Source organism: Aquarana catesbeiana, linkage group LG02 (genome assembly GCF_042186555.1).
Source record: "Aquarana catesbeiana isolate 2022-GZ linkage group LG02, ASM4218655v1, whole genome shotgun sequence".
Lineage (NCBI taxonomy): Eukaryota > Metazoa > Chordata > Amphibia > Anura > Ranidae > Aquarana > Aquarana catesbeiana.
The window spans coordinates 562756045-562781275 of NC_133325.1; the positions used below are offsets into that span (position 1 = coordinate 562756045).

A 25231-nucleotide genomic window follows, 5' to 3' on the forward strand; every position below is an offset into this window, starting at 1 on the left:
TCATACCGGCTTTGCTGGGAAAAAGCCAGATGCTTGAACAGCTAAATAGCTTGAGTTGAAACATAATAGTTAAGTTTTAATTAGGGAATGTATAAAAGTAAACAGTTCTAGATATGCGGTCTTTAAGAAATTTGTAATGCTCTGTGAATCCTGTGTGCTCTTTATTAAATAGTTACTTTATAATTAAAAACATATTTTATATACATAGTAGAAAAGAAGATAACAAAAAACAAAGTGCACAAGATTCTACAAAAACAATCTATTAACATTAGAACAAAATCCATAAAATGTACTTGCAAAACAATTGCTTGCAGGCAGGTAACCAGTCCAAATATTAGGCAAATCTATATCAACTGATATATGTGCAGACTAATAAACCATTTCTCCAATTTTACTATACAGTACATTTTTATTTATTTATGTTTTGTATTATATTTAGTAATTATTTGCAGTGCTACTTTTAATATGGGTAAAGTTTTTAGAGTATTTTGCCAAATGTATGCAATTCACAGTAATATCCTCTTACTTTAATAGTTTGCTATGATAGTTCCTATAGTAGTGAAGCTGCCATGGGCACAAAGACTGCTGCTACATTCAAAAAAACACAATAATTTAATTGAATGATTTATTAAAGTGAAACTGAACAATATCCTTATTCTTCATGCATATGCAATGCATACTAGCGATTTATGACTTTACCTTGCAAAATAAAACGCCTTAAGGTAAAAAAAAAACTTCTGCCTTTTAGAACCACTTTAAATTCCTGTATCCTTGCACCAAAAAAATATACATTCCTTAGACAGGATGAAGTTCAGCTAATGAAAAGTCTGAAGAAATAACTGTCTCTTTAATAAGAACAAAACCCTCCACTCCTTTACAGCCAATGAAACTGTCATCTTACCTCTGCTTGATGTACAGTTGCCATTTGGCTGAAAATGTGATCAATTTCTAAACCAGCTATTTAATAAGTGCTAGTTCACACCAGATGCAGTTCCGTGCGCTTTTTCTGCACTAATAATGCATGCACAGTGTTCTCTATGTATTCCAATGCAGTGGCGGCTGGTGAAGTTTTAGGATGGGGGGGTGCCAGGCCCCGCCCTTCCTTTTTGGCCCCTCCCACTTGGTGAAATAGTGGGCGTGTCTCTAAGGTGGTGTGGTTAGTGTCTGAGATGAACGAGGGATGGAGGGAGAGGGATGGAGGGACAGCAGGCCCAGATCCTACACAACAATAGAACAATAGAAACATGTGTATTCTAGAAAGTTTAACAATCAGCAGATAAAGATACTCCAAACACCTGGTGTTAGCACTTCAATCATCCCGGCACCATGGTTGTTATGGTGTCAGGATGATTGAAGTGCATTATTTCTATTATTACATTGTAATATAAAATGAAATCATTCAACTCGCCGTAATGCAGAATCAGTGGGAGCCCTGAGCATGTCACTAGCCACGTCGCCTGCCCAGCGTAGTCCCTCCTTACATTAGGTGCCCCCAGCAGAGTCCCAACTTACATGCAGCCTATGTCACATAAAATGCAGCATGTGTCGTCACCAAATTGCAGCAGCATGTGTCGTCACCAAATTGCAGCAGCATGTGTCACCATCAAACCCCCATCCCCTGGTTACTTACCTTGCTGTGTGTTGTCTTCTCCAGCGGTGTCTCCTGTGGAGAGCTCCATTCTTCTCATACTTCCTGTTTCTCTCTCCTGGGCGCAATTGGAGAGAGAAACAGGAAGTGACATCATAAATGATATATTAAAGGTCCGCGCTGAGGAGATGGAAAGGTTGCAGCCTCCCCCTAATTAGTTCCCAATGGGAGCTATTGGAATAAATAGAGAGGAATTGGGATGTGGCGCTACCTAAAATGGGATACATAATCAAAATGTGAAACCCAGTGCATCTGGACCCAATTTAAGTCCACACCTCAATACGGATAGACTGGTTCCTATATATGTGAAAAATATCTGCATAAAAATAATATAAACAAATAATAAACCATACCAAACACTTCAACAATACACCTAAAAAATCATTTCACAGTGCATACACCCTAATTATGAACCAGTCTGGGTGAGTGCCAAAGTGTCCAAAGAATATATAATTATATATAAAATGTCCAATTCTCTCTCGTCCTGGTAAAGGTAAATATTGGACAAATATTACAACTTAGACCAAAAATCTATGTGACTGTGTGAAAATATTGTATGTAAAAACCATATAAATTATTCGTGTTGTGTTTTATATAATCCAATCCGGGATTTTAAAGGTGTCTATACCCAGCATGTATAGTCCAAAAGTAAAAGGTGAAAAGACAACGTGACTTCTGTGCTCAAAGAATCAGGTGACTTCAGGTGCTCCCCCTGTGTGCCCCCACTCACCAACAGTAGTCACCCCTGAAGGAGTAATAAGCACAGAGTGGGTGGCTTTGAATGGATGATCCCCTTGGATGTCTCAGCTCGTGTTCCACACCTCCGTGATCCCGCACCAGCACTCCCGTTCAGGGCCCCCCCCCGATATGCACTCCAGCCCTGGGCACCTCCGTGTGCTTAGTTGCACCAGTCAGTCCTCTCCTCCCGGGAAAAAGAAACAAGGGACTCCCGTAGTGTAGTAGGTTCAATTTATTTTAAAAGTTAAATCCATAAAAACAGCAGCGAACCCAGTGCAGCGCGGCCGTGTACAAGGTTAGAACCAGGAAGCTAGTCCTTGGCGTGCATTCCAGACTTGTGTTCCAGGCCAGCGCTTCCGGGTATGACGTATGAGCGTGACTCCTCCTTACGCGTTTCGTCATAGGACATTATCAAAGAGGAAGTGACATCATACTCAGATGTCAATCAAAAAACCCGGCCATAGTAATAGATACTAGCGGCAGGCGGAAGCTACTTGGTGCTTCAGAAAGCACCGCAAGGCGGGCTAAACGCCCACAAATGAAGCGCCACGTCAGCAATCTCGTGATTGCATAGACGCAGCGCTTCCCATAAGTGCACTGTGTCCAGCATCGCACTGTGTCTGCCATCCGAACACAGTGCACTTAAGGACCTTTTTTTTGTATTTAAATTTTTTTTTTTTGTGACTGCCTGGAGGGGGGGAGGGGGCGTCGCCCAGGCGCCCCCTATGGATAGGCCGCCACTGTTCCAATTGCTCTAGTTCACACCATGCAGCGACACCGGAAACTGACTGCATGGAGTAAACTAGAGCCATTGGAATACATGGAAAACACTGTGCATGCATTATTAGTGCAGAAAAAAAGCGCACGGAACTGCATCTGGTGTGAACTAGACCTTAGAGACTGGTTGGAAGCAGAAACAATTGTGACAGTTATCATTCATGGTATGCTTTGAATGTAAATGTTTTGGGAAACTGTTAAATAATGGGTTTAGTTCTGCTTAACCGCTTACAGACCGGAAGATTTGGCTGCTTAATGACCAGGCCATTTTTTGCGATACGACACTGCGTCACTTTAACTGACAATTGTGCGGTCGTGCGACGCTGTACCCAAACAAAATTGACGTCCTTTTTTTCCCACAAATAGAGCTTTCTTTTGGTGTTTTTTTTGGTCACCTCTGCGTTTTTTTTGGTTTTTTTTGCGCTATAAACAAAACAAGAGCGACAATTTTGAAAAAAAAAAGGTCTTTTTTACTTTTTGCTATAATAAATATCTCCAAAAATGTTTTTAAAAAACAAATTTCTTCATCAGTTCAGGCCGATATGTATTCTTCTACATATTTTTGGTAAAAAAATTCACGATAAGCGTATATTGATTGGTTTGAGCAAAAGTTATAGCGTCTACAAACTATGGGAAAGATTAATGGCATTTTTATTTTTTATTTTTTTTTTACTAGTTATGGCGGTGATCTGCAATTTTTAGCGGTACTGCGACATTGCGGCGGACAGATTGGACACTTTTGACACATTTTTGGGACCATTGACATTTATACAGCGATCAGAGCTAAAAAATGCACTGATTACTGTGTAAATGTCAATGCCAGGGAAGTGGTTAACACTAGGGGGCGATCAAGGGGTTAAATGTGTCCCCTAGTTAGTGTTTCTAACTGTATGGGGATAGGACTGACTGGGGCAGGAGACATATCGTTGTTCCTACTTACTAGGAACAAACGCTATATCTCCTCTTCCCTGACAGAACGGGGATTTGTGTGTACACACAAAAATCCCCATTCTAGTTCTCGTTCCCGCAATTGTGGGTAGCCGGTGGCGTTCGTGCCCGCCGGCCATGCGCATCAGGTCCCCCGCCGTGCCACGGGCGCCTCCGGCAGCTCTTAAAGGGGAAGACATACCCGTACGGGGTTTCACGGGAACGTGCCACTTTGCCGACGTATATCGGCGTGAGCCAGTCGGCAATGGTTAAAGCAGAACTTTACCCATAACACATTGATAAAAAAATGTTTTTTCTTTAGCAAGAAACATACATTCCACATTAATAATTTATGCTACCAAAATTAGTGTGTGCTGTAAATTGCCTCCTTTGGTGTGCATTACTCCTGTTTCTTCTTGCTGAGGCTGCCATTTTGCTGAAGCCCAGAGCCCCTGAACAGCATTAAAGTGGTGTTCCGGCCGAAATGATACTTTTTGAATAAAAATACCCCTATAATACACAAGCTTAAGGTATTCTAGTAAAGTTAGTCTGTAAATTAAGGTCTGTTTTGTTAGTTTATAGCAGTAGTTTGTTATTTTATAAACTTACAGCAGGCCGTGGCCATCTTAAGTGTGGGCATCTGAAGCCAGACTGTATTTCTTCCTGGATCTCATCCTTGCAGATCTCGCACATGCTCAGCACAGCACAAGCAGTGTAATAGGTTTCAGGTCAGGTTTCCATAGCAACGGCAGTGTCAGAGGATGTTACCGCCCCTTCCCAGAAGGCATTGCAAACAGGAAATGATGCGATGGGCCACGTCCAGGGAGGAGGACGTGAAAAATGAATACAGCAGATATACTGTAGGTGCTGAGAAAAAAAAAAATATCCAATTCGTTTACAGTGCACAGTTTAGTGAGGGATGCTGAAGAGTTGTAAAAGTGGGTGGAACTCCACTTTAAATCATAAAGTGGAACTAAACTCATCAATTTTCAAAAAACAGTTACATTCTTGGAATGCTGAGATTGCTAACTGTCCCATTTGCTTGTGTCCTCAACCAACATGTCAAATCATCAAATGGTTGGTGTCATAACTGATCACATGTACAGCACCATGGCAGTTGCAGAAGCAGGAAGCAGCTTCCTTGGCTAAAAAGGATAGGAGGATGTGCTTCCACTTAAAGGCTGTAATATTAGAAAAATTGGTACTGGACTTTATAGGCACTGAGGTACACAATGTTATAAATAAAAATATTTTTTTTACAAATTGATTAAAAAAAGTACAACCAAACACTATTTAAAAAACGTTGCAAAGTAGAGATTACCTATATGCTGTTACAGCACACAACCCATACACCAAGGTGTATATTCCTGAATGATCATGACGATGTCCTTGTTGAAGCAACAGTTAATGTTCTATCAGGTTTGGTGTGAGTTGATCATAGTGTGCAGTAGCTCGGCTCAACATGTTACGCGTATATACGCTTCGTCAGGAGCTTAGGCATACATTCTATAGAAAAAAACAACAATAAATCTTAAAACTAAAGGCTGGTATGCATCACTAATCAATCTATAGTACATAATAACGTAACACACGCTGACCGTCCATCAACCCATATAGAGGAAGAGAAAAAACACACAGACCCAGTGCAAAGGAGGCAGAGGTCACCTATGGGGACAGATGAAATGATGTCTTGCAGTATATATACCATCAAAGGGACAGTGTAACCCTATATATAACAGATCAGAGAAGCCCTGCATGCATTTATTTATAACATTGGGGGTTATTTACAAAAGGCAAATCCACTTTGCACTGAAAGTGCAGTCGCTGTAAATCTGAGGGGAAGATCTGAAATGAGTGGAAGCTCTGTTGATTTATCATCCAATCGTGTACAAGCTAAAATGCTGTTTTTTATTTTCCTTGCTTGTCCCCCTTGGATTTACCGCGACTTTACTTCCAAGTGCACTTGCAGTGCAAAGTGGATTTTCCTTTAGTAAATAACCCCCATTATGTACCTTGGTACCTATAAAGTCCAGTACCAATTTTTACAACATTATCTCCAGTTAAAGGGACGTGGCATGTGTGTGTGTGTGTGTGTGTGTGTGTATATATATATATATATATATATATATATATATATATATATATATATTACTTTGGTATCCACAGCACCACTCTGTGGTGATACCTCAAATTTATCATTTTCCGCTTTAAGGCTGTCAGCAGATCGGCCTCTACAAACTCAACTGAGCATGTGCAGAGCAGGGTGAAGCTGTGTATTACTGTATTTTAAAAAGTGTAGGCACTTATTTTTAAATGTTTTACATAGCATTCCTTTTCCTTTTTTCTTTCTTTTCCTTTCCTTTTTCTTTCATTCCTTTTTTCTTCTTTTTCCTTTTTTCCTTTGTTCTTTTTCTTTCTTCCTGAGGCTTCCACTGATTCCAGCTATCCAGTATTTTAAAGCCTCCTTAATACTATAGTAGACCCGGCCTAGTGCAAATAAGCCAAAGTCGTTTTGCAGATACAACCATGCACTGTGCCTGCAATGTCAGTCCTGATAAAAGTGTAACATTTATTTCACTAGAACATCTCTAAGATAATCATTATTTTTTTTTTGTAGATGTGTATGAAGACGAGGATGAAAAGCATTTAAAATTTTCACCAACAAATCAAACATGTACTTTCACAGGATTTCTGAATTTAACTGATCCCTGTCTTTGGGATTTCTGGATAAAACATAAACAAACATTTCAGGAGAGGGTAAGAGTCACAAATAATGATTTTAATTTGGATGCCACGTTGTACGTGTTTCCTACGCATAGAAAATACATTATATTACCAAAAGTATTGGGATGCTTGCCTTAAACTTTAATGGCATCCCAGTCTTAGTCCGTAGGGTTCAATATTGAGTTGGCCCACCCTTTGCAGCTATAAAAGCTTCAACTCTTCTGGGAAGTTGGGAAGGCTGTCCACAAGGTTTAGCAGTGTGTCTATGGGAATGTTTGACCATTCTTCCAGAAGTGCATTTGTGAGGCCAGGCACTAATGTGGACGAGAAGGTCTGGCTTGCAGTCTCCACTCTAATTCATCCCAAAAGTGTTGTATCAGGTTAAGGTCAGTCATGTTCCTCCACCCCAAACTCACTCATCCATGTCTTTCTGGACCTTGCTTTGTGCACTGGTGCGCAGTCATGTTGAATCAGGAAGGGGCCATCCCCAAACTGTTCCCACAAAGTTGGGAGCATAAAATTGACCAAAATGTCTTGGTATGCTGATGCCTTAGGAAATCCCTTCACTGGAACTAAGGGGCCAAGCCCAACCCCTGAAAAACAACCCCACACCATAACCCCCTATCCACCAAATGATTTGGACCAGAGAACAAAGCAAGGTCCATAAAGACATGGATGAGCAAGTTTGGGGTAGAGGAACTTGACTGGCCTGCACAGAGTCCTTACCTCAGCCCAATAGAAAACCTTTTGGGATGAATTAGAGTTGAGACTGCAAGCCAGGCCTTCTCTTCCACAACAGTGCCTGATCTCACAAATGCGTTTCTGGAAAAATGGTCAAACATTCTCATAGACACACTCCTAAACCTTGTGGACATCCTTCCCAGAAGAGTTGAAACTGTTCCAGCTGCAAAGGTTGGGGCATCTCAATATTGAACCCTACGGACTAAGACTTGGATGCCATTAAAGTTCATGTGCGTGTAAAGGCAGGCGTCCCAATACTTTTGGTAATATAGTGCATGTAAACCCAACACTGCGAATAATATTCAAAAGTAAAGGCACAGCTTTAATGCCTCATGCACACTGGATGTTTTTGCCAAACCTCCTAGACACCTTTCCTTCTGACAGCAGCAGTGTTTTGGCAGAAAAAAGACGATTGCCGCTTGTAAACTTGTGTAATGAATTTAGGCACATCAAGAGCTCATTCATATCATTGGCCAGAATAATAATTTACTCTGACAACTGAAATGAATGAATGCTCAGGCACTACACGCACCTAGCGTTAACACGCATGAAGATCCACAACAAAAATGGCCAGTGTGCATGAGGCCTAAAGCTGCACTGTTACCTGTGCAGAAGATAATTGTTTACTTGTAGACACAGATGGCAAAAGGTGGTGCCTGCTACAGTGCCTTGAAAAAGTATTCACACCCCTTGACATTTTCCACATTTTGTCATGTTACAACCAAAAAACGTAAATGTATTTTATTGGGATTTTATGTGATAGACCAACACAAAGTGGAAAGTGGAAGGAAAATAATAAATGGTTTTCAAAATTTTTTACAAATAAATATCTGAAAAGTGTGGCGTGCATTTGTGTTCATTTTTCTTTGCAAAATAACTCAAGCTCTGTCAGATTGGATGGAGAGCGTCTGTGAACAGCCATTTTTAACTCTTGCCACAGATTCTCGATTGGATTTAGGTCTGGACTTTGACTGGGCCATTCTAACACATGAATTTGCTTTGATCTAAACCATTCCATTGTAGCTCTGGCTGTATGTTTAGGGTTGTTGTCCTGCTGGTCTCAAGTCTTTTGCAGACTCCAACAGGTTTTCTTCTAAGATTTCCCTGTATTTGGCTCCATACATCTTCCCATCAACTCTGACCAGCTTTCCTGTCCCTGCTGAAGAAAAGCATCCCCACAACATGATGCTGCACCCACCATGTTTCACAGTGGGGATGGTGTGTTTAGGGTTATGTGCAGTGTTAGTTTTCTACCACACATAGCATTTTGCTTTAAGGCCAAAAAGTTCAAATTTGGTCTCATCTGATGAGAACCTTCTTCCACATGTTTGCTGTGTCCCCCACATGAACTGCAAACAAGACTTCTTATGGCTTTTCTTCAACAATGGCTTTCTTTTTGCCACTCTTCCGCCAGATTTGTGGAGTGCACAACTAATAGTTGTCCTGTGGACAGATTCTCCCACCTGAGCTGTGGATCTCTGCAGCTCCTCCAGAGTTACCATGGACCTTTTGGCTGCTTCTCTGATTAATGCTCTCCTTGCCCGGCCTGTCAGTTTGTCAGGTGGACGGCCATGTCTTGGTAAGTTTGCAGTTGTGCAATACTCTTTCCAACTTCTCAAACTTTATCCCTGACCTGTCTGGTGTGTTCCTTGGTCTTCATGATGCTGTTTGTTCACTAAGGTATTCTAACAAACCTCTGAGGGCTTCACAGAACAGCTGTATTTATACTGAGATTAAATTACACACAGGTGGACTCTATTTTCTAATTATGTGACTTCTGAGAGTAATTGGTTCCACTAGATTTACTAGATTTTACTACCCAGCATTCTGATTCCTGTAGTTTTTGGCATGTTCAAATAAAAAGGATTTTGATCTACAGTGGTGTGCGGCCATTTCTTCTAAATCCACTAGATTTTACTTAGGGGTATCAGAGTAAAGGGGGCTAAATGCAAATGCACACCAAACTTTTCACATATTTATTTGTAAAAGAAATTGATAACCATTTCATTTTCCTTCCACTTCACAATTATGTGCTACTTTGTGTTGGTCCCAATAAAATACATTTTACATTTTTGGTTGTAACATGACAAATGTGGAAAATTTCAAGGGGTATGAATACTTTTTCAAGGCACTATATGTGTTCTTTACCCCTGCTGAGCATTCTTTGCAATGGTTCCCATGCAAGGTAACCTGTGGGGGGGATTTGGAAATCACATGCACCAGTACAAAGATAAATGGTACTTTTTTTTATTAAAAGCTTTATTAGACCCAAAACTAAAAAATGTAACATATTGCAGCTTACCAATCCATGCGCTGCCTGCAATTGTTTTCTTTGTTACCCCCCCCCCCCTGTTTTCACCTGATGATCTGTGCAGTAACACACCTTCTGTATTAGAGTGCCCCTACTCTGGATGAAGGAGCAACAAAGACCAATTTTGTACAGCAGCATTATCAGGGAGGGGAGTGTTAGGTGCACTAGCAGATCTAGATACACTAACAAATTGAAGCCAAACTCCAGCTAACCCTTTTTAAGCAGTTACAGCAACATTTGTTTTTTTTTATTGTAATGAAGGATCTACATCAATAAAAGCTGATCATTTTACACACCCCTGTCAGTGGTAAATGGTTTGTCTCAAGCGCTATCTGCATGTCAGCTTGTTCTGTTGAAAAACAACAGACTTACTAGCCAGATCGCCAGGTGAAAAAAATGAAGAGAGAGCAAGAATTGGTAAGCTGCAATAAATGTTTGCTTTTTGGGCCTAAAACCATTTTTAATTAAATTTAAACCTTTCAGAAAGAAGGTGGTCATTTGTTTGCATGTTTTGCTGGAAAAGCAAAAAGTTTATAGAGCTAAATACACATTGTAGTGCCAGCAGAAACTTACACTCACACGTGAGTGAGTTCAATCAATGCCTCATCCACATCCCTTTAGACCACTTTATACAACCTATAGCCTAACTTTAGACAAAAATGATTTTGTGGCTTGGTATGAGTTTGGGGAGGGTTAGAACCCCTGTCATCTCCTAAAAGCTGTTATACTACCCATAGAAAAGACACGGGGGAGAAATAACCCAGCTGGAGACATGGACGATAAAAAGTTGAGAGGGCCGGTCCCTTTTCCACTGTAAAAATGGCAGGTATGAGCTATAATTTTCTTTAGGCTTTTACAATTTATTAGACAAGAAGCCCCTTTTCCCACAAATTTAATACAGAGCTAAACTAAGGCCTATTTACATATTGTGCAGAACAAAAATGCAAGAATACGTTTTTTTTGCATGCATATCCGCAAAAATGCACGCAAATACGTACAAGAAAAAAGGTCTGAAAAAGTAGATGCTCAAACAGGAGTATTGTGTGCAATTTAATATTCAAAGCAAAATCACCCATCCAACCATGTCTCCAGGCTTTTATTTTGCTGAAAAATCACTTTGAAAACCCCCCCAGCATTTCTGGCCACAGCCATCTTGAATAAGGGCAAATGATTTAAATAGCATTTTCTTCCTGGAATCCATCTTCCCTTAGTTCAGGCATGCAGATACGATGAAAGAAAGTGCCCATGAACACTCCTAGGATGTATGACATTAAAAAAAGGTTAAAACAAATAAATATAACATACCTTCCTATCCTATACTGTCCTGTTGATAGTTCAGTTCTGCTTTATGCCATAATCATAATGCACGGTAATATTTAACCCCCCTACAAGCTCTACATTACACCTTTAAAAACAACTCTAGTTTTCACTTTTAGTTTTTATTTTCCAGTAACTGTCCTTATGCTTTTTCTAATGATCTATATATTTTGTCTTGCAGATCAACAATTTGTATGAAAAATCTCCTTCGCTTCAATACTATTTTCTTGATGCCAACATAGACTATAATTCAATGTAAGCCAACATTTCATTTTGTTGTATGTTGACAGCTGTGAAAAAAATAATTACATACATCTTTTATATGGAGCCATATGGAGAGAGACATGATGTCATAAATGCTAATAATAACAGATGTTCACGCTCTTTCATGTTTTCAAACTATGCGTAGTTATTCTGTATAAATGATGAATAATAATAATATACAATCTCATCAGAACAGTAGGCACAGTTGTATGCATGAGAGCTCAGGATCACTCCAGGAAAGGGAATATTTACTAAATGTGGGAATTTTGTACAAAAAAGCATTGGTTTATATTTGTATCATCAATCGGTCTGTGCCAGGAACAGCATCCAAAGCTTTTCATATGTCTGCTGTGTGGACCTGAGAGCTCAGGTGCTTGCATTCTGCAAGCGCAAATGAAAAGACGCTTGTTGTAAGAAAAGTATTGCTGGCCTATTTTGATAATGTTAGTTGCCTGGCTGTGCACGGCTTTAGTACTTCTAAAGCATTGGCTTGACAGGCAAGGAAGTAACATTAGTTAAATAACAATGCATAGGTTTATGTTCTAAGTCAGGGGTGTCCAAACTTTTTTCAAAGAGGGCCAGATTTGATGAAGTGAACATGCATGAGGGCCGACCATTTTGCCTAACATTCTTTAAACCATTAAAATTTAATCTAAGTGTGTTTGTTCGAGCGCTAATACACTGCCCAACAAGAATTCTCTTGCCTTTGTGGCTGTGTGTGAGTAAAGAGATGAGCTCGAGCGTGTTATTTGGATATACCGTATTTATTGGCGTATAACACCTTCACTTTAAGAGGGAAGTTTCAGGAAAAAAACTTAAATTTTAAATAAAGAACTGTGAAGCAAAATAAGGGTCAGTGCCCATTTGCAACCACACAAGTGCCATGAATGCAGCACCACCATTGCCATGAATGCAGCACCCCCATTGCCATCAGTGCAGCACCTACCATTGCCAGGAATGAAGCACCCACCATTGCCAGGAATGAAGCACCCACCATTGCCAAGAATGGTGCACCCAGGAATTGCCAGGAATGGAGCACCCACCGTTGCCAGGAATGGAGCACCCACCGTTGCCAGGAATGGAGCACCCACCATTGCCAGGAATGCAGAACCCACCATTGCCATCAGTGCAGCCTAATTGATGCTCATCCATCTGCAGCCTTGGAGGGGACAGGGAGGGGGCGGGACGAGCGGCAAAAGATTACATACAGGAAAAACTTCTGTTTTCTCGGCAGCTTTTTTAACAGCGCCGGAGATGGGACTTCCTATTACAGAGGCTGCCATGCAAATAGGAAATACTCCTGTGTGTACGCCACTCGTCCTGCCTCCTCCCTGTCCCCTCCAAGGCGGCCAGCATATATATCTTTTGTGGCCCCGGCGCTGTGAGATCGTTGGGGGCCACAAAAGATATGTCCAGATAACCAGGCGGGCTGAGCTTTGGACATGCCTGCTCTAAGTGGACAGTGTTCCCTGAAGAAGCCCAGATTATATAGATTACTATATGTACTTGCTGTGATATTGTTTTTTTTATATAATTTTTAACCTATGTTAACCTAAAATGTTAAATAGTTACATAGTTAGCAAGGTTGAATAAAGACACCAGTCCATCTAGTTCAACCTGAGTGAGTGTGGGTCTACAATTGTCCCTATTCCTGTACATTGTGTCTCATTAAGATGCTCATCTATTATAGTATTATTTATTTAAGGTACCCATATAGCAGCATCAAATTACACAGCGCTCCACACATACATCACACACTCACATCGGTCCCTACACTCAATCCAAGATCCCCAACTCAGATTCATATACTAGGGCCAATTTTTGGACAGAAGCCAATTAACCTTCCAGCATGTCTTTGGAGTGTGGGAGGAAACCGGAGTACCCGGAGGAAACCCACGCAGACACAGGGAGAACATGCAAACTCCAGGCAGGTAGTGTCGTGGTTGGGTTTCAAACCAGCGACCCTTTTTACTGCTATTCGAGAGTGCTACCCACTACACCACTGTGCAGCCCAACACCACTGTGCCGGCGAAATGTCTTTCTTTTGAAACTTTTCTTGGATCTATTTCCTAGTATACGCACCTTTTAAAAATCCCATAACATACTCGAATACTTCCTAGTTGGAGAAGGGCGATAAGGAGGTGGAACTTTCTTCCACAATTGGAGGTGTCAGCGGGGAGTATTGCTATTTTTTAAAAGACTCTGGGACATGCATACAAGGATATGGGAAATGATTATAGACACTGACACACGTACACCTACACAAGTTGAACTGGATGGCCTATTGTCTTTATTCAGCCTTACCTACTATGTAACTATGTAAGGTAAATGAACCAAGTAAAATCCTTTTCCAAGAACTTCCACATGTCTTTTTACTCTAGCTCTAGTGTCTTAGGCCATGCTTTTAACTTGCCTCTAAAAATATCATCCTTCAACCGTAGGCAAATTTACTAATTAGAGGGACAGTCCTCTAAAACAAATCTTTGTCCCCTCTTTCCCCTTCAATTGTCCCTCTCTTTGGTCTTATGCAAAATCCTTTTTTTAAAATGCATTGACTACCAATAGTGTTCTACTACACTAAACAATTTAGCCAAACTCTAAATTATCACATTAATGCAACACACCCCAGTGGCAAAACGTAAACCTAGTTCAACTGAATTTTTGTTGCCATATTTAATTATTTATTCTAAAGCTAGCCATGGATGGATCAAAATTCATCTGGTTCAGCAGGGACCAGCTGAATTTTGATCTATTTATGGCCATTCCAGCTCAACAAAAGTTGATCGATTAATTTCTGTTGAATGATGACAAATTTTCAAGGATTTCTGTCTCCCAACAACCTCAAATTGCTCTATTAAAAGAACCTGTTGAAAACCTACCTCGATGTAAACGACTCATTTTTTTTTTGTTAGCAGCAAAACTCACTATAGCCTGCTCATGGAAGAAGACTTTTGTGTGTATGTCATTTATACAGAGGAAAGGTATCTGGGATTATGCTCAATGAACGAAATACTGGTGTGGTCAATGACACTACTAAGCGTTTTGAAGCTATCTGGAACCCTTGGGCTGACTAAGTACATGTGAAGCTCTAGGGGAGGTGGTTAGCTTGGGGTCACTCCCTTGCGCTTTATGCTGTACCCCTCTCTCCGGCTTTCTGTCTTTTTTTTTTTTTTTTTTTTCCTTTTTCATCTCTTTTGTTCTCTTTCTTTTGTTTTCCATTGTATGTAATGACTTGTCATGACTAATTGTCTTCTCAGATGGTCATATAGACATTCCATATGGTTCTGTTCTGCAATCTAATTTTGGAGGGATACAGTCTGAGATTACTTAGTCTTCCTTATTGTATGGCTTTGCAATTTTGAAGAACGTTTACTTTTTTTTGCTGTTTGTGAAAGCTGGTACCAGGGCTCTGGTTGTCGAAATGACTAATGTGCGTTTTCTCTCTCTCATTTAAAGTTTTCAATAAATATCATTGAAAGTAGAAATACAAGCTATTTATTTATTTATTTTACAGCAGTGAGAACAAATCCGCAGTTATAAAACTGGAGTTTTCAAGTCCCTCAAAAACATCAGAATACTTCATCAGTACAGAATTGGTGGAGGGTATACTAATGCAAGATATCCATGATTCTGCATGTCAGCATTCTAATAAATTGTTGGATGCATTTCAAGTCACTTTGCTGAGTAAGTATATTCTGTAAAGAGTAGCTAAAATGTTTCATATAGAACATGGTTGTTGGTATGCAGGGCCCTAAATAATCACTACGGGGGTCACATTTTTTTTAAGTATGTATCTGTCTGTCAGATGCATTCTTTTAGCTATGCTGGTATACATTTTTTTTTTTCTGGAAGAAGGGTTAGATCTTGCTTCAGGCACAAGATACACAAAAGCAATCCATATCATAAGTATGACATGACCAGTGCTGGTGCCACATCCATTGAGTTTGGTGTTCTTATCTCTACTATTATTAAATGTGATGGCGAAAGTTATACTATAGTGTACAAAACACAGAATATATAGCTTTTAAATGCTATGAATTCTATACATTATTTCATACACATTATATATTCTATCTTAAGCATCAGGTTTCCTACAGAGTGAAATGTTTGCTTCAAACACCCAATCATGGGCAGGACATGTTCATATATTTGTTTTATTTGGTGCACAAAATGACATAATAATATTAAAGAATACAAATAAAAAGTAACAAAATAAGCAGCAGAAAGGTTTAGTTGACTTCACACATTTGTAAAATGGGCCATAATACTCCTTGAGCGTGTGCCCTTGGATTCATCTTTACAGTAGTACGACCTCTGCTTTAACTAATCTGCCAAAACCAAATTTTCTTGGAAAATAAACATTTTATGGGGAGGGATAGTGTTCATAAATTGGGACTGTCTTGTAAAAATAGTAAGAATTAATGTGTATGAGATTGTAGATCTGTTTACTCAGAAAGCCCAGTGAAACATCCACAGCTCTTACTGACTGCTCAGATGTCTGTGTGTCTGTGTGTGTGTGTGTGTGTGTGTGTGTGTGTGTGTGTGTGTGTGTATTTTTTTCCCCCATACATATAGCATGTATGATACTGTTTATATACACCAATCAACCATAACATTATGTCGAGGCATGGACTCCACTAGACCTCTGAAGGTATGCTGTGGTATCTGGCACCAAGTTGTCAGTAGCAGATCCTTTAAGTCCTGAAAGCTGCCACATGGATCCTCCATGGATCAGACTTGTTTTTCCACCACATCCCACAAATGCTTGATTGGTTCGAGAGCTGGAGAATTTGGAGGCCAAGTCAACACCTCAAACTCAAGGTGGAGTTCCTCAAGCCATTCTTAAATTAATCAGACCATGCCACCTTCTTTCATGGCTCCGTGGTCCAGCTCTGATACACACACATTCCCACTATAGGCACGTTTGGCCATGGACACGAGTCAGTTTGGGCATCCTGAGTGACCTGTGGCTACGCAGACCCATATGTAACAAACAGATGTCATGCAGATCCCTGATGGATCCCGTTGATTTGTCCCAGTTATCTTTCCCAACTGGATCCACAGGCAGCCAAGCACACAATACTTGAACAGTCTCTCTCACAATTACCAGGCTGTGGATGTATTTTTAGGCTTTATTGCTGATTAAACTTAGATGGGGTGTGGGGAAGCTTTGGGATACTCCAGAATTTAGTGCACAAAGTATTTGGAAGGCTCTTGCTCTCTTTTGTCTACTCTCTTCAGGGGTATCCCCCCTCTTGGCAGAAACTAGAGACACAAGCACTTTTGGGACTCCCTTCAGGGCAAATTCCACTTTAGCAACACTAGCACGGTCACACAAGGGGTTAAGCGGCATACAGTCACTAGGATCCTATTTCCAGGCCTCTACTCACTGTGTCTCCAGATACATGGATACCCTCTGTCCAATATTGACTAGACACTGCATCCTGGATCTCCAGACCCGATCCTAAGTGCACCCACTTGTCTTGGCTAAAAAACTGCTTCCAGAAACAATAGGCCCCCCCAGCTCCTCCTGAGCTGGGACCTGACTGAACTCTATGCAATAGCCCCCCCAGCTCCCACTGAGCTGAGACAATGGTGAGATCTCTGCAGGTTTCTGCTAGCCTACTCAGAAGGGCATTAGCCCTTTTGGGCTGGGATCTCTTCCTCCGCCCCAGGCCTCAGACTATTTCCTTCTCAGCCACCTACTGGGCACTCTCCTCCAGGGATTAGACAAGACCACTTACATATTCAGGCCCAGGTTATGCCTCCTCCAAACCACTACATTCTAGAACCTACTAGAAGGCAGGGAGAAGCGGTTGAGAAGCGGTTGAGCCCACAGCCTGTGAGACCCAGAACAGCCAAAAATAATCACACACTGCTCCAATGTTTTTTTTCAGCAATTTGAACTACAGTAGCTCTTCTATTGGAACGCACTACATGGGTCAGCCTCAGGGCTGGATTTACATCTAAAGAGCCCATAGGCAGAGAATTCTGAAGCCCCCCCCCCCCCAAATTCTTGATAAATTACTGCAAATTTCAGTAAAAAACACATTAAAGTGAATTTTAGAGCAAACAAATGCAATAAACTACACAGAGTAAATGGATACCCAACATGTCAAACCTTAAATTTGTGCGTGCATGTGAAATGGCGACAGCCACTCATATGCTTCCAAGTGATAGGCAGGAGTCTGCTTGTCATTTTGCACACAATCCCGGTGGCTGCAAGTCCAAATGACGTACAGACCTGGCAGTGAAAGGGTTAAAAAAATAAACTCATACAGACGGTCGCCCTTCTAGCAAGGGTACCTGTAGGCACATGCCTATAGTGTCTAGTGGGAAATCCGGCCCTGGTCAGCCTTTGCTCACCATGGGCATCAATGAGCCTTGGCCATCCATGACCCTGTCACTGGTTTGCCGATTTTGCTTCCTTGGACCACTTTTGGTAAGTCCTGGCCACTGCAGACCAGGAACATCCCACAAATACTGCAGTTTTGGAGATGCTCTGACCCAGATGTCTAGCCATTACAATTTGGTTCTTGTCATAGTCCCTTAAGGCTCGATTCACATCTATGCATGTTGTTTTTGAGCGTTTTTGGAGTTTTTTTTGTGATGCTTGTCACGTTTTTGAGCAGCGTTTTTGTAGCGTTTTTGCCGCATTTTGCGTTTTTTTTTTTTTTTTTTGGTTTTTTTAGACTGTATACAGTTAAAAAAAAAAAAAAAATTTTAAATAAAAAAAACGCCCAAAACGCATCAAAAATGCTGTAAAAACGCTGCACTTGCGTTTTTGATGCTGGTCCATTGGATTCTATTACATGCAAAACACTGCATTTTGCATGAAAAAAAGTCCCTGACCCTTTCCAAAAATGCAGAGGTACAAAAAGGCATTGATGTGAACATATTCCATAGGAACCCATGTTAAAAAATTCCCATGCATTTCTGCAAAATGCAAAATGCATCAAAAAACGCGCTAGTGTGAATGGAGCCTAAATTCTTACGCTTGCACATTTTTTTTTTTCTGCTTTCAACACATTCAACTTCAGGGACAACATGTTCATTGCTGCCTAATATATCCCACCCACTTCAGGTGTAACAAGATAATCAATGTTATTCAGTTTGCCTTTCAGTAGTCATAATGTAAGAAAAAAATAATATTTATACAGTATATATAATTATATTTTTTTCTCTCCTACATATATGTGATAGATTATAAATGATAACAGTATATATATATAACAGCTTTGTTTATCCTTTACAATCTGTTACAGGTTTGTAAGCAGCACTCTGACTACATCAGTTCAAATGCCACCACAGTTCAGACACTTCCGCAGTGATGATGCTTCAATACTGTCATTTGCCTGTTGTGGTTTCAGTAAACATATCAAACTTTTATAAGTCAAAAAGTGTGCTACCTTTCATACAGCAAACACCCCTAGCTACTGCATATGTAATTGGCCTTTGTTGGCTGAATATGAATCTCGTGGTACTACGACCCTTCCAGCTATGCTGCACTTACAGACAAACATACTTTTTTGGTATGTATATGAAGACAATGATAATGTGATACTGCATACTGTTTAGTGAGTTAGCAGATTCATCCATATAGTTGATCTGTGCAATTTAACCTATAATTTCACATCTTTTGTACTTTTTTTTTATGTTTTGTAGACTAATGGAAAAAAAATGTCTCCTAACATCTATGCTTTATGTAAACCAGAATATGATGTAGTGACTGATTCAATGTGACAATGTAATTTTTTTTTCAATTACATAACTTAAACCAGAATGGCATACTGTAACTATGTCTGTCAAATAAATTAGTTTATATTTTTATACAATCGTGGACTTTATGGTGTGTTTTCTGGTCATCAGATTGTTGCATTATACATCAGTAACACACATAGGGTAGAAGGAAGTAAAGTGAAGGTACAGATGATACTTGGGTCCAATGCTAAAGTCTTGGTGTATATAAGAACAGCAATTTTTAGAGCCTACTCAAATCCTGCCCCAATATAGTATACATTATATTACCAAAAGTATCAGAATGCCTCCCTTTACACGCACATGAACTTTAATGGCATTCCAAAGGTGTTCTATTAGATTGAGGCCTGGACTCTGTGAAGGCCAGTCAAGTTCCTCCACCCCAAACTCGCTCATTCATGTCTTTATAAGCCTTGTTTTGTGTACTGGTCCAACTCGTTTGGTGGACGGGGATTATGGTGTGGGTTTTTTAGGGGTTGGGCTTAACCCCTTAGTTCCAATGAAGGGAGCTCCTAAGGTGTCAGCATACTAAGACATTTTGGGCAATTTCATTCTCCCAACTTTGTGGGAACAGTTTGGGGATGGCCACTTCATGTTCCAACATGACTGCGCACCAGTGCACAAACAAGGTCCATAAGAACATGGATGAGCAAGTTTGGGGTGGGGGAAATTGACTGACTGGCCTTCGCAGAATCCTGGCCTCAACCCAATAGAACACATTTGGAATGAATTAGAGCGGAGACTGCGAGCCAGGCCTTCTCTTCCACATCAGTGCCTGATCTCACAAATGCGCTTCTGGAAGAATGGTCAAACATTCCCATAGACACACTCCTAAACCTTGTGGACAGCCATCCCAGAAGAGTTGAAGCTGTTATAGCTGCAAAGGGTGAGCCAACTCAATATGGGATGCCATTAAAGTTCATGTGCGTGTAAAGGCAGGCGTCTCAATACTTTTGGTAATACAGTGAATATGTTGTTGTTGTTGTTTGATGTGGAAAGCTCAGTTGTCATTACCTATGAAGCCAAACACTTTCACAATCGAACCTCTTTATAGTGACCATTTACAAAGTGTATTGAGTAATGCTGGTAACTGGTTAGACTTAAAAGCTGAATTCCGAGCAAATCAAAAATTTTAAAAATCCCTTAAATGAAACATCCCTATATTAGCAGTGGTTCGGTTACTACCTCAGTCCACAGTCACAAATAAATGAAGCGCTAAAAACATACATGCCGTGTTTCAAGACTACATTGGACTAGATTACTGTTTATTATATATGGTAAAAACATTTGACATTGGATATATAATAAATTATAAGCTGTATCTTTAAAAGCAGTATCTCTATTGTGCACTGCAAAAACACCTAAAAAGCATTTGCTAAACCACAATTTAAAAGTACTCCATGTCCCTTTCATCAATCATAGCTAAGTAAAGGATATTTATCAGTGTTCAGTAATAGTAAATACTGGAGCATAAGGACTCAAAAGATTTCAAAACTTTAAAGCGTTTCATTATTCCACAATGCATATACACAGTTACATATGCCTGTATACAGTTGGTTGCATATGCCTATATACAGTTAGGAATTGATCCCCATTCATACTTTTTCTATATTGTCCATAACTCTGTCTACAGTGTTCACGCTGGATCACGCTGGACTGACTCAGTTGCAGATCCATGGTTAGGTGATGGTGGGGGTGGGTTGGAACCGTTTTCTTCCAATGCTTTCTTCCCAACTAAAAAGGGAGGAGGTAGTGAGCCCTTTTTGGTGGCTTGGGTTGCTGCTTCTGGGTTCATCCTTGAAGTTGTTTCCACGTGTACTAGTAGAGGACAAGGTAAGTAAAAAGGGAGCTCCCGATATCCAATGAAATGCAAGTTGAAAGGTAAATTTGTGGTAGTTCATTGAAAGTAACAACACGTCATCAAGCCAATGTGTTTCAGGGGAAAAGTGACTCCCCTTTCCTCAGGGTGGCTGCTAAGTTTGCAGCAGCAGCATAGAGCTTTATGCTGCCGCTGCAAACACAACAGACACCTATCATTCCAATCTTGGTGTCACAGACACACCGGTTTGGGATTCTTCCCCATCGGCAAACAGCAGCAGCCCAGAGAAAGAGGAAGTCTTTTTTTTCACCCAAAACACGTTGGTTTGAGCAGTTGTTGCTACTTTCAATAAACTACCACAAATTCACCTTTCAACTTGCATTTCATTGGATATCAGGTGTTCCTTATTTACCTACCTCTACTCTATATTCTCCATGGCACACAGGAGTACATCTCTCGCATAAGCACAATCCCAATGTTTTAATATTCAGTTCAACAGGATCTATTGTTCCATTGTATTGTTATTCTGCATAATATATCCACAATAATTGTAAACTTGTCTCTCCACTATTGTGGCGGAATCTGGTATAATATTGCATTTGGTCCCAGCAAGTGACTATTCTTAATTTTTTGAGCCACTCCACACTGGTGCGCAGCAGTTTCCAACTATACAGGTGAACTGCCCCTTAGTGATAAGATTATGTATGTAGCACCCTCTAGAATGCTAGTACAGTCAAATTTATTTGGCTCATGGTAAGTGTATCAGGGCACCATCGGCAACAGCGGTGCTGGAAGACCTGGCATCTCTGCCAGTACCTTGCATGGCTGCAATAATTCACACTGGCACAAAAAAATGCACAGGAGCATGCATGGATGTGCATTGGCGAACAGGTGCATGCACTGATGCATGCCAGGAACACGCATGCGCACTGGTGCACAGTTATGCACTTTCCCTAGCTTAGTTTTGCACCAAACTGCCTTTATAAGGAAGCCAGTCAGTATCTGTAGTTGCTGGTTGATCCTCGGCTCCTCCAGTGCTTGGTTACTGTGATGTTACTGACTTGGCTTGTCTTGAACCTGTCTGTCACTTGCCTCCTGACCTCAGCTTGATTAACTGATTTTCTCTTCCTGTTCTCCTGTGTATGACCCCAGCTATCCACCTGACGACATTTGCTCTGAAACCCACCTGGCACCTTACCTTGGCTTCTAACCATCTGCTCTCCTATCTCTGTGCTACCAAAGACCTGCTATGCCTCACGGCGCCACCTGTCTATATCCGTTGTACTCCTGGGTTCCACTGCAAGCATCCCAGCAGGCGACCTGTGCTACTTTGGGCCTGATGCCTCCTGTTCCACCTTCAGGGGAGTCAGGAACTTATACGCAACACCAGATACATGATAGGGAGTTTGGAATCTGGGTCATGGTTTATTGCAGGTCAGGCTGGATGACTCATACAGGCAGGTCTCTGGTGTCTCCCCCTGGTTCTGGAAGTTTGGAGAAATTTAGTGGGTGGAGGCCAGGAGGGTTGATCTGCATACTTAGGGGAACTTAGCAAGATGAGTGATGCCAGCAGGGAAGTCGGGTGGAAGGTGGAGGTCTGAAGAGACTGTCGTGGCCTAGGAGGGGGTCTCCTAGGTCTAGGGAAGACCCCTGGTCCAGGTTGGGCTCAGGCTGGCTCAGGGGGATCCATTCAGCAGAGTGGTTGTACATGGAATCTTGCCTGAAAAGCAGTGGGAGCAAGGAGGACAGTGTGACTACATCAGCACTCCCAGGGACATTCAAGGGGTGATACTGCCACATGTAGCAAGCTTTCTATAAGGAGATCTTCAGAGCAGCCAGGAGGGCTGGTAGGGCCTGCAAGCGGTGTAGCTGGGAGCAGATCTTCACAAAAAGAGGATACACTCCTGTATGCAGCTTGCCTCAAGTTTTTGTGCGTTTTCCAAAAGGGGCTGAGAGCTCCTAGCCTGTAATGGACTTTTGCTACTGAATCCACTATTGACTATGTGTATATACAGGAAGGAAAGTGGTCCAGGATCTTTTTTACAGAGGAAAGAAACTGTCCCTGTTGTTTTAAATTCAGATTTAGTATCCCATAGATCCCTTCACCCATCTAAGTTTTTCCCTTAATAAAACAAAGCCAAGGGACTAATTTCTTGTGTCTGGATGTAAGTGGAGAATGCGTTTTGCCTGGCTGTGCAGGGGTAGAAGATCCAGTTACCAGCGGCCCCTTCAGGTGTGGGCTACATGTATAAGAGTGTTATATCCGTAAAACAGATGTATCAACTGTATCGCTCCTAGCAATTGGGATCATCAAATGTGTCAATTTTTACTTATAAATCTTGTCTAGATTTTCAGGCCTGTCATGTGATGCACAGGGTCCCGATCCTCTTTAGATCTTCTCCCGGCAAAGAGCCGCAGTTTGCATCATTAAAATGTTAGTCCATATTGCAATGGTGACATCCTTTCAGGGGGTGGGTCCAGAATGCCTTGCATTCACATTATGCCCCCAGTCTTCTGAGTTACATTATGCTAGGCAACCATCACCCCAGAAGACTGAGGATATCTAGTGGCCGTCTGGAAGTACAGATCCTTTTTAAGAAACCTGTTTCAGCAGTGAAATCTTTTAAATAGGCTATAAGAATATTACCACTGCATGACTGAGACCCACACTGACTGACATTGCAAACGTAGCATGATGTCATGACTACAAAATGCATTGGGACCTTTTTGTCTCCTTATGTGAATTGAGGAGAATCATTAATGGACATCGAGAAGCCATTAGTTTTGTTGTGACTAGCAGGTAAAAGGCCATGTTTCCCATATGCAACCTCTTCACCTGGATTTGGTGTTCTTCATGCACATGTACACACCTATATGGAAGATTTACACCATATAGTGACCCATCAAATGTATGAATTTAAGCTGTTAAAGTAAGACACATTTCATCTCTTTAACCACATATAGGTCAAGTAATTACTGCATTCCAAAATTCTGAGAATTTTATTACAGAGAACGTTAATGTGCAATGGAGTAAGAAGCCATTTAAATTAAAGATACTGTATATTCACACAACCCATGTGTTAATAAACCACATGTCCCACACATTCATTTAAATAATTGAAAGTCAGAAGAGCAAGTTATGATGCTCTCGTTTAGAAATGAATAGCACAGTTGTTTGCTTATTTACAGAGCTGATCTGTTCATTGCTGTATTTCTAAAAATCCCATGGCTTTAATATTGAGTAACAGAGCCAGAACAAGCATGAATCCACTGAAATCAGAACTCTAGATTAGTGACTCAGAGAGTAGATGCATAGATATAGATCAGTATAGATTTTGTTTGGTAACACACATTCCCAAAACGCCCCAGATTCCGCAGGACTGTCCCAGGATTTCACCACTACCCCAGTACTTTACAGCAGTGGTTCTCAACTCTGTCCTCAATTACCCCCAACAGGCCATGTTTGCAGGTTTTCCTTTATCTTGCACAGGTGCTTTAACCAGTTCCTGACCAGCCGCCGCAGTTGTACAAAGTCATTGTACGTTGGTCGCGTACATAGCAATCTATGGGCGCGCGCATACCATCGGAGGTGCGAGCGCATGCCCATTTGCTAGCAGGGGAGCCAATCAGCGGGTCCAGCGGACTCGATCTCAGCCGGCCACCTGCGATCGCTCCACAGAGAGGCAGAATGGGGATCTGCCAGTGAAAACAAACAGATCCCCGTTCTGTCAGGGGAGTAGAGTGAGATTATCTGTTTCCTAGTTATTAGGAACAGTGATCTCTCTCCACTCCCTGTCAGTCCACTCCCCCCACAGCACCTCCCTAGGGAACATTTAACCCTTTGATCGCCCCTTGTGTTAACCCCTTCCCTGCCAGTGTCATTTGTACAGTAATCAGTGCATTTTTATAGCACTGAACACTGTATAAATGTCGCTGGTCCCAAAAAAGTGTCAAAAGTGTCCAATCTGTCTGCTGCAATGTCGCAGTCCCGCTAAACATTGCAGAGCACCGCCATTACTAGTAAAAAAAAAAATTAATATTAAAAATGCCATAAATCAATCCCTTATTTTGTAGACGTGATAACTTTTGCGTAAACCAATCAATATACGCTAATTGGGATCTTTGTTACCAAAAATATGTAGAAGAATACATATCGGCTAAACTGAGAAAAAAATTTTTTTTTACATTTTTGGGGGATATTTATTAT

At 41.0% G+C, this 25231-nt stretch overlaps 1 protein-coding gene across 1 annotated transcript in view; it reads left to right on the forward strand.

Moving 5' to 3' along the window:
• LG02H3orf52 (linkage group 02 C3orf52 homolog) overlaps positions 1-19282 on the forward strand; it is a 41348-nt gene extending 22066 nt beyond the window's left edge. Inside the window, exons 3-6 of the mRNA XM_073616053.1 lie at positions 6708-6847; positions 11365-11438; positions 14962-15131; positions 18713-19282. Of these exons, the coding sequence (XP_073472154.1) occupies positions 6708-6847; positions 11365-11438; positions 14962-15131; positions 18713-18720 (392 nt within the window). The 3' untranslated portion in view covers positions 18721-19282. The remainder of the gene's footprint in view (positions 1-6707; positions 6848-11364; positions 11439-14961; positions 15132-18712) is intronic.
• The last annotated feature ends 5949 nt before the right edge of the window (positions 19283-25231 follow it).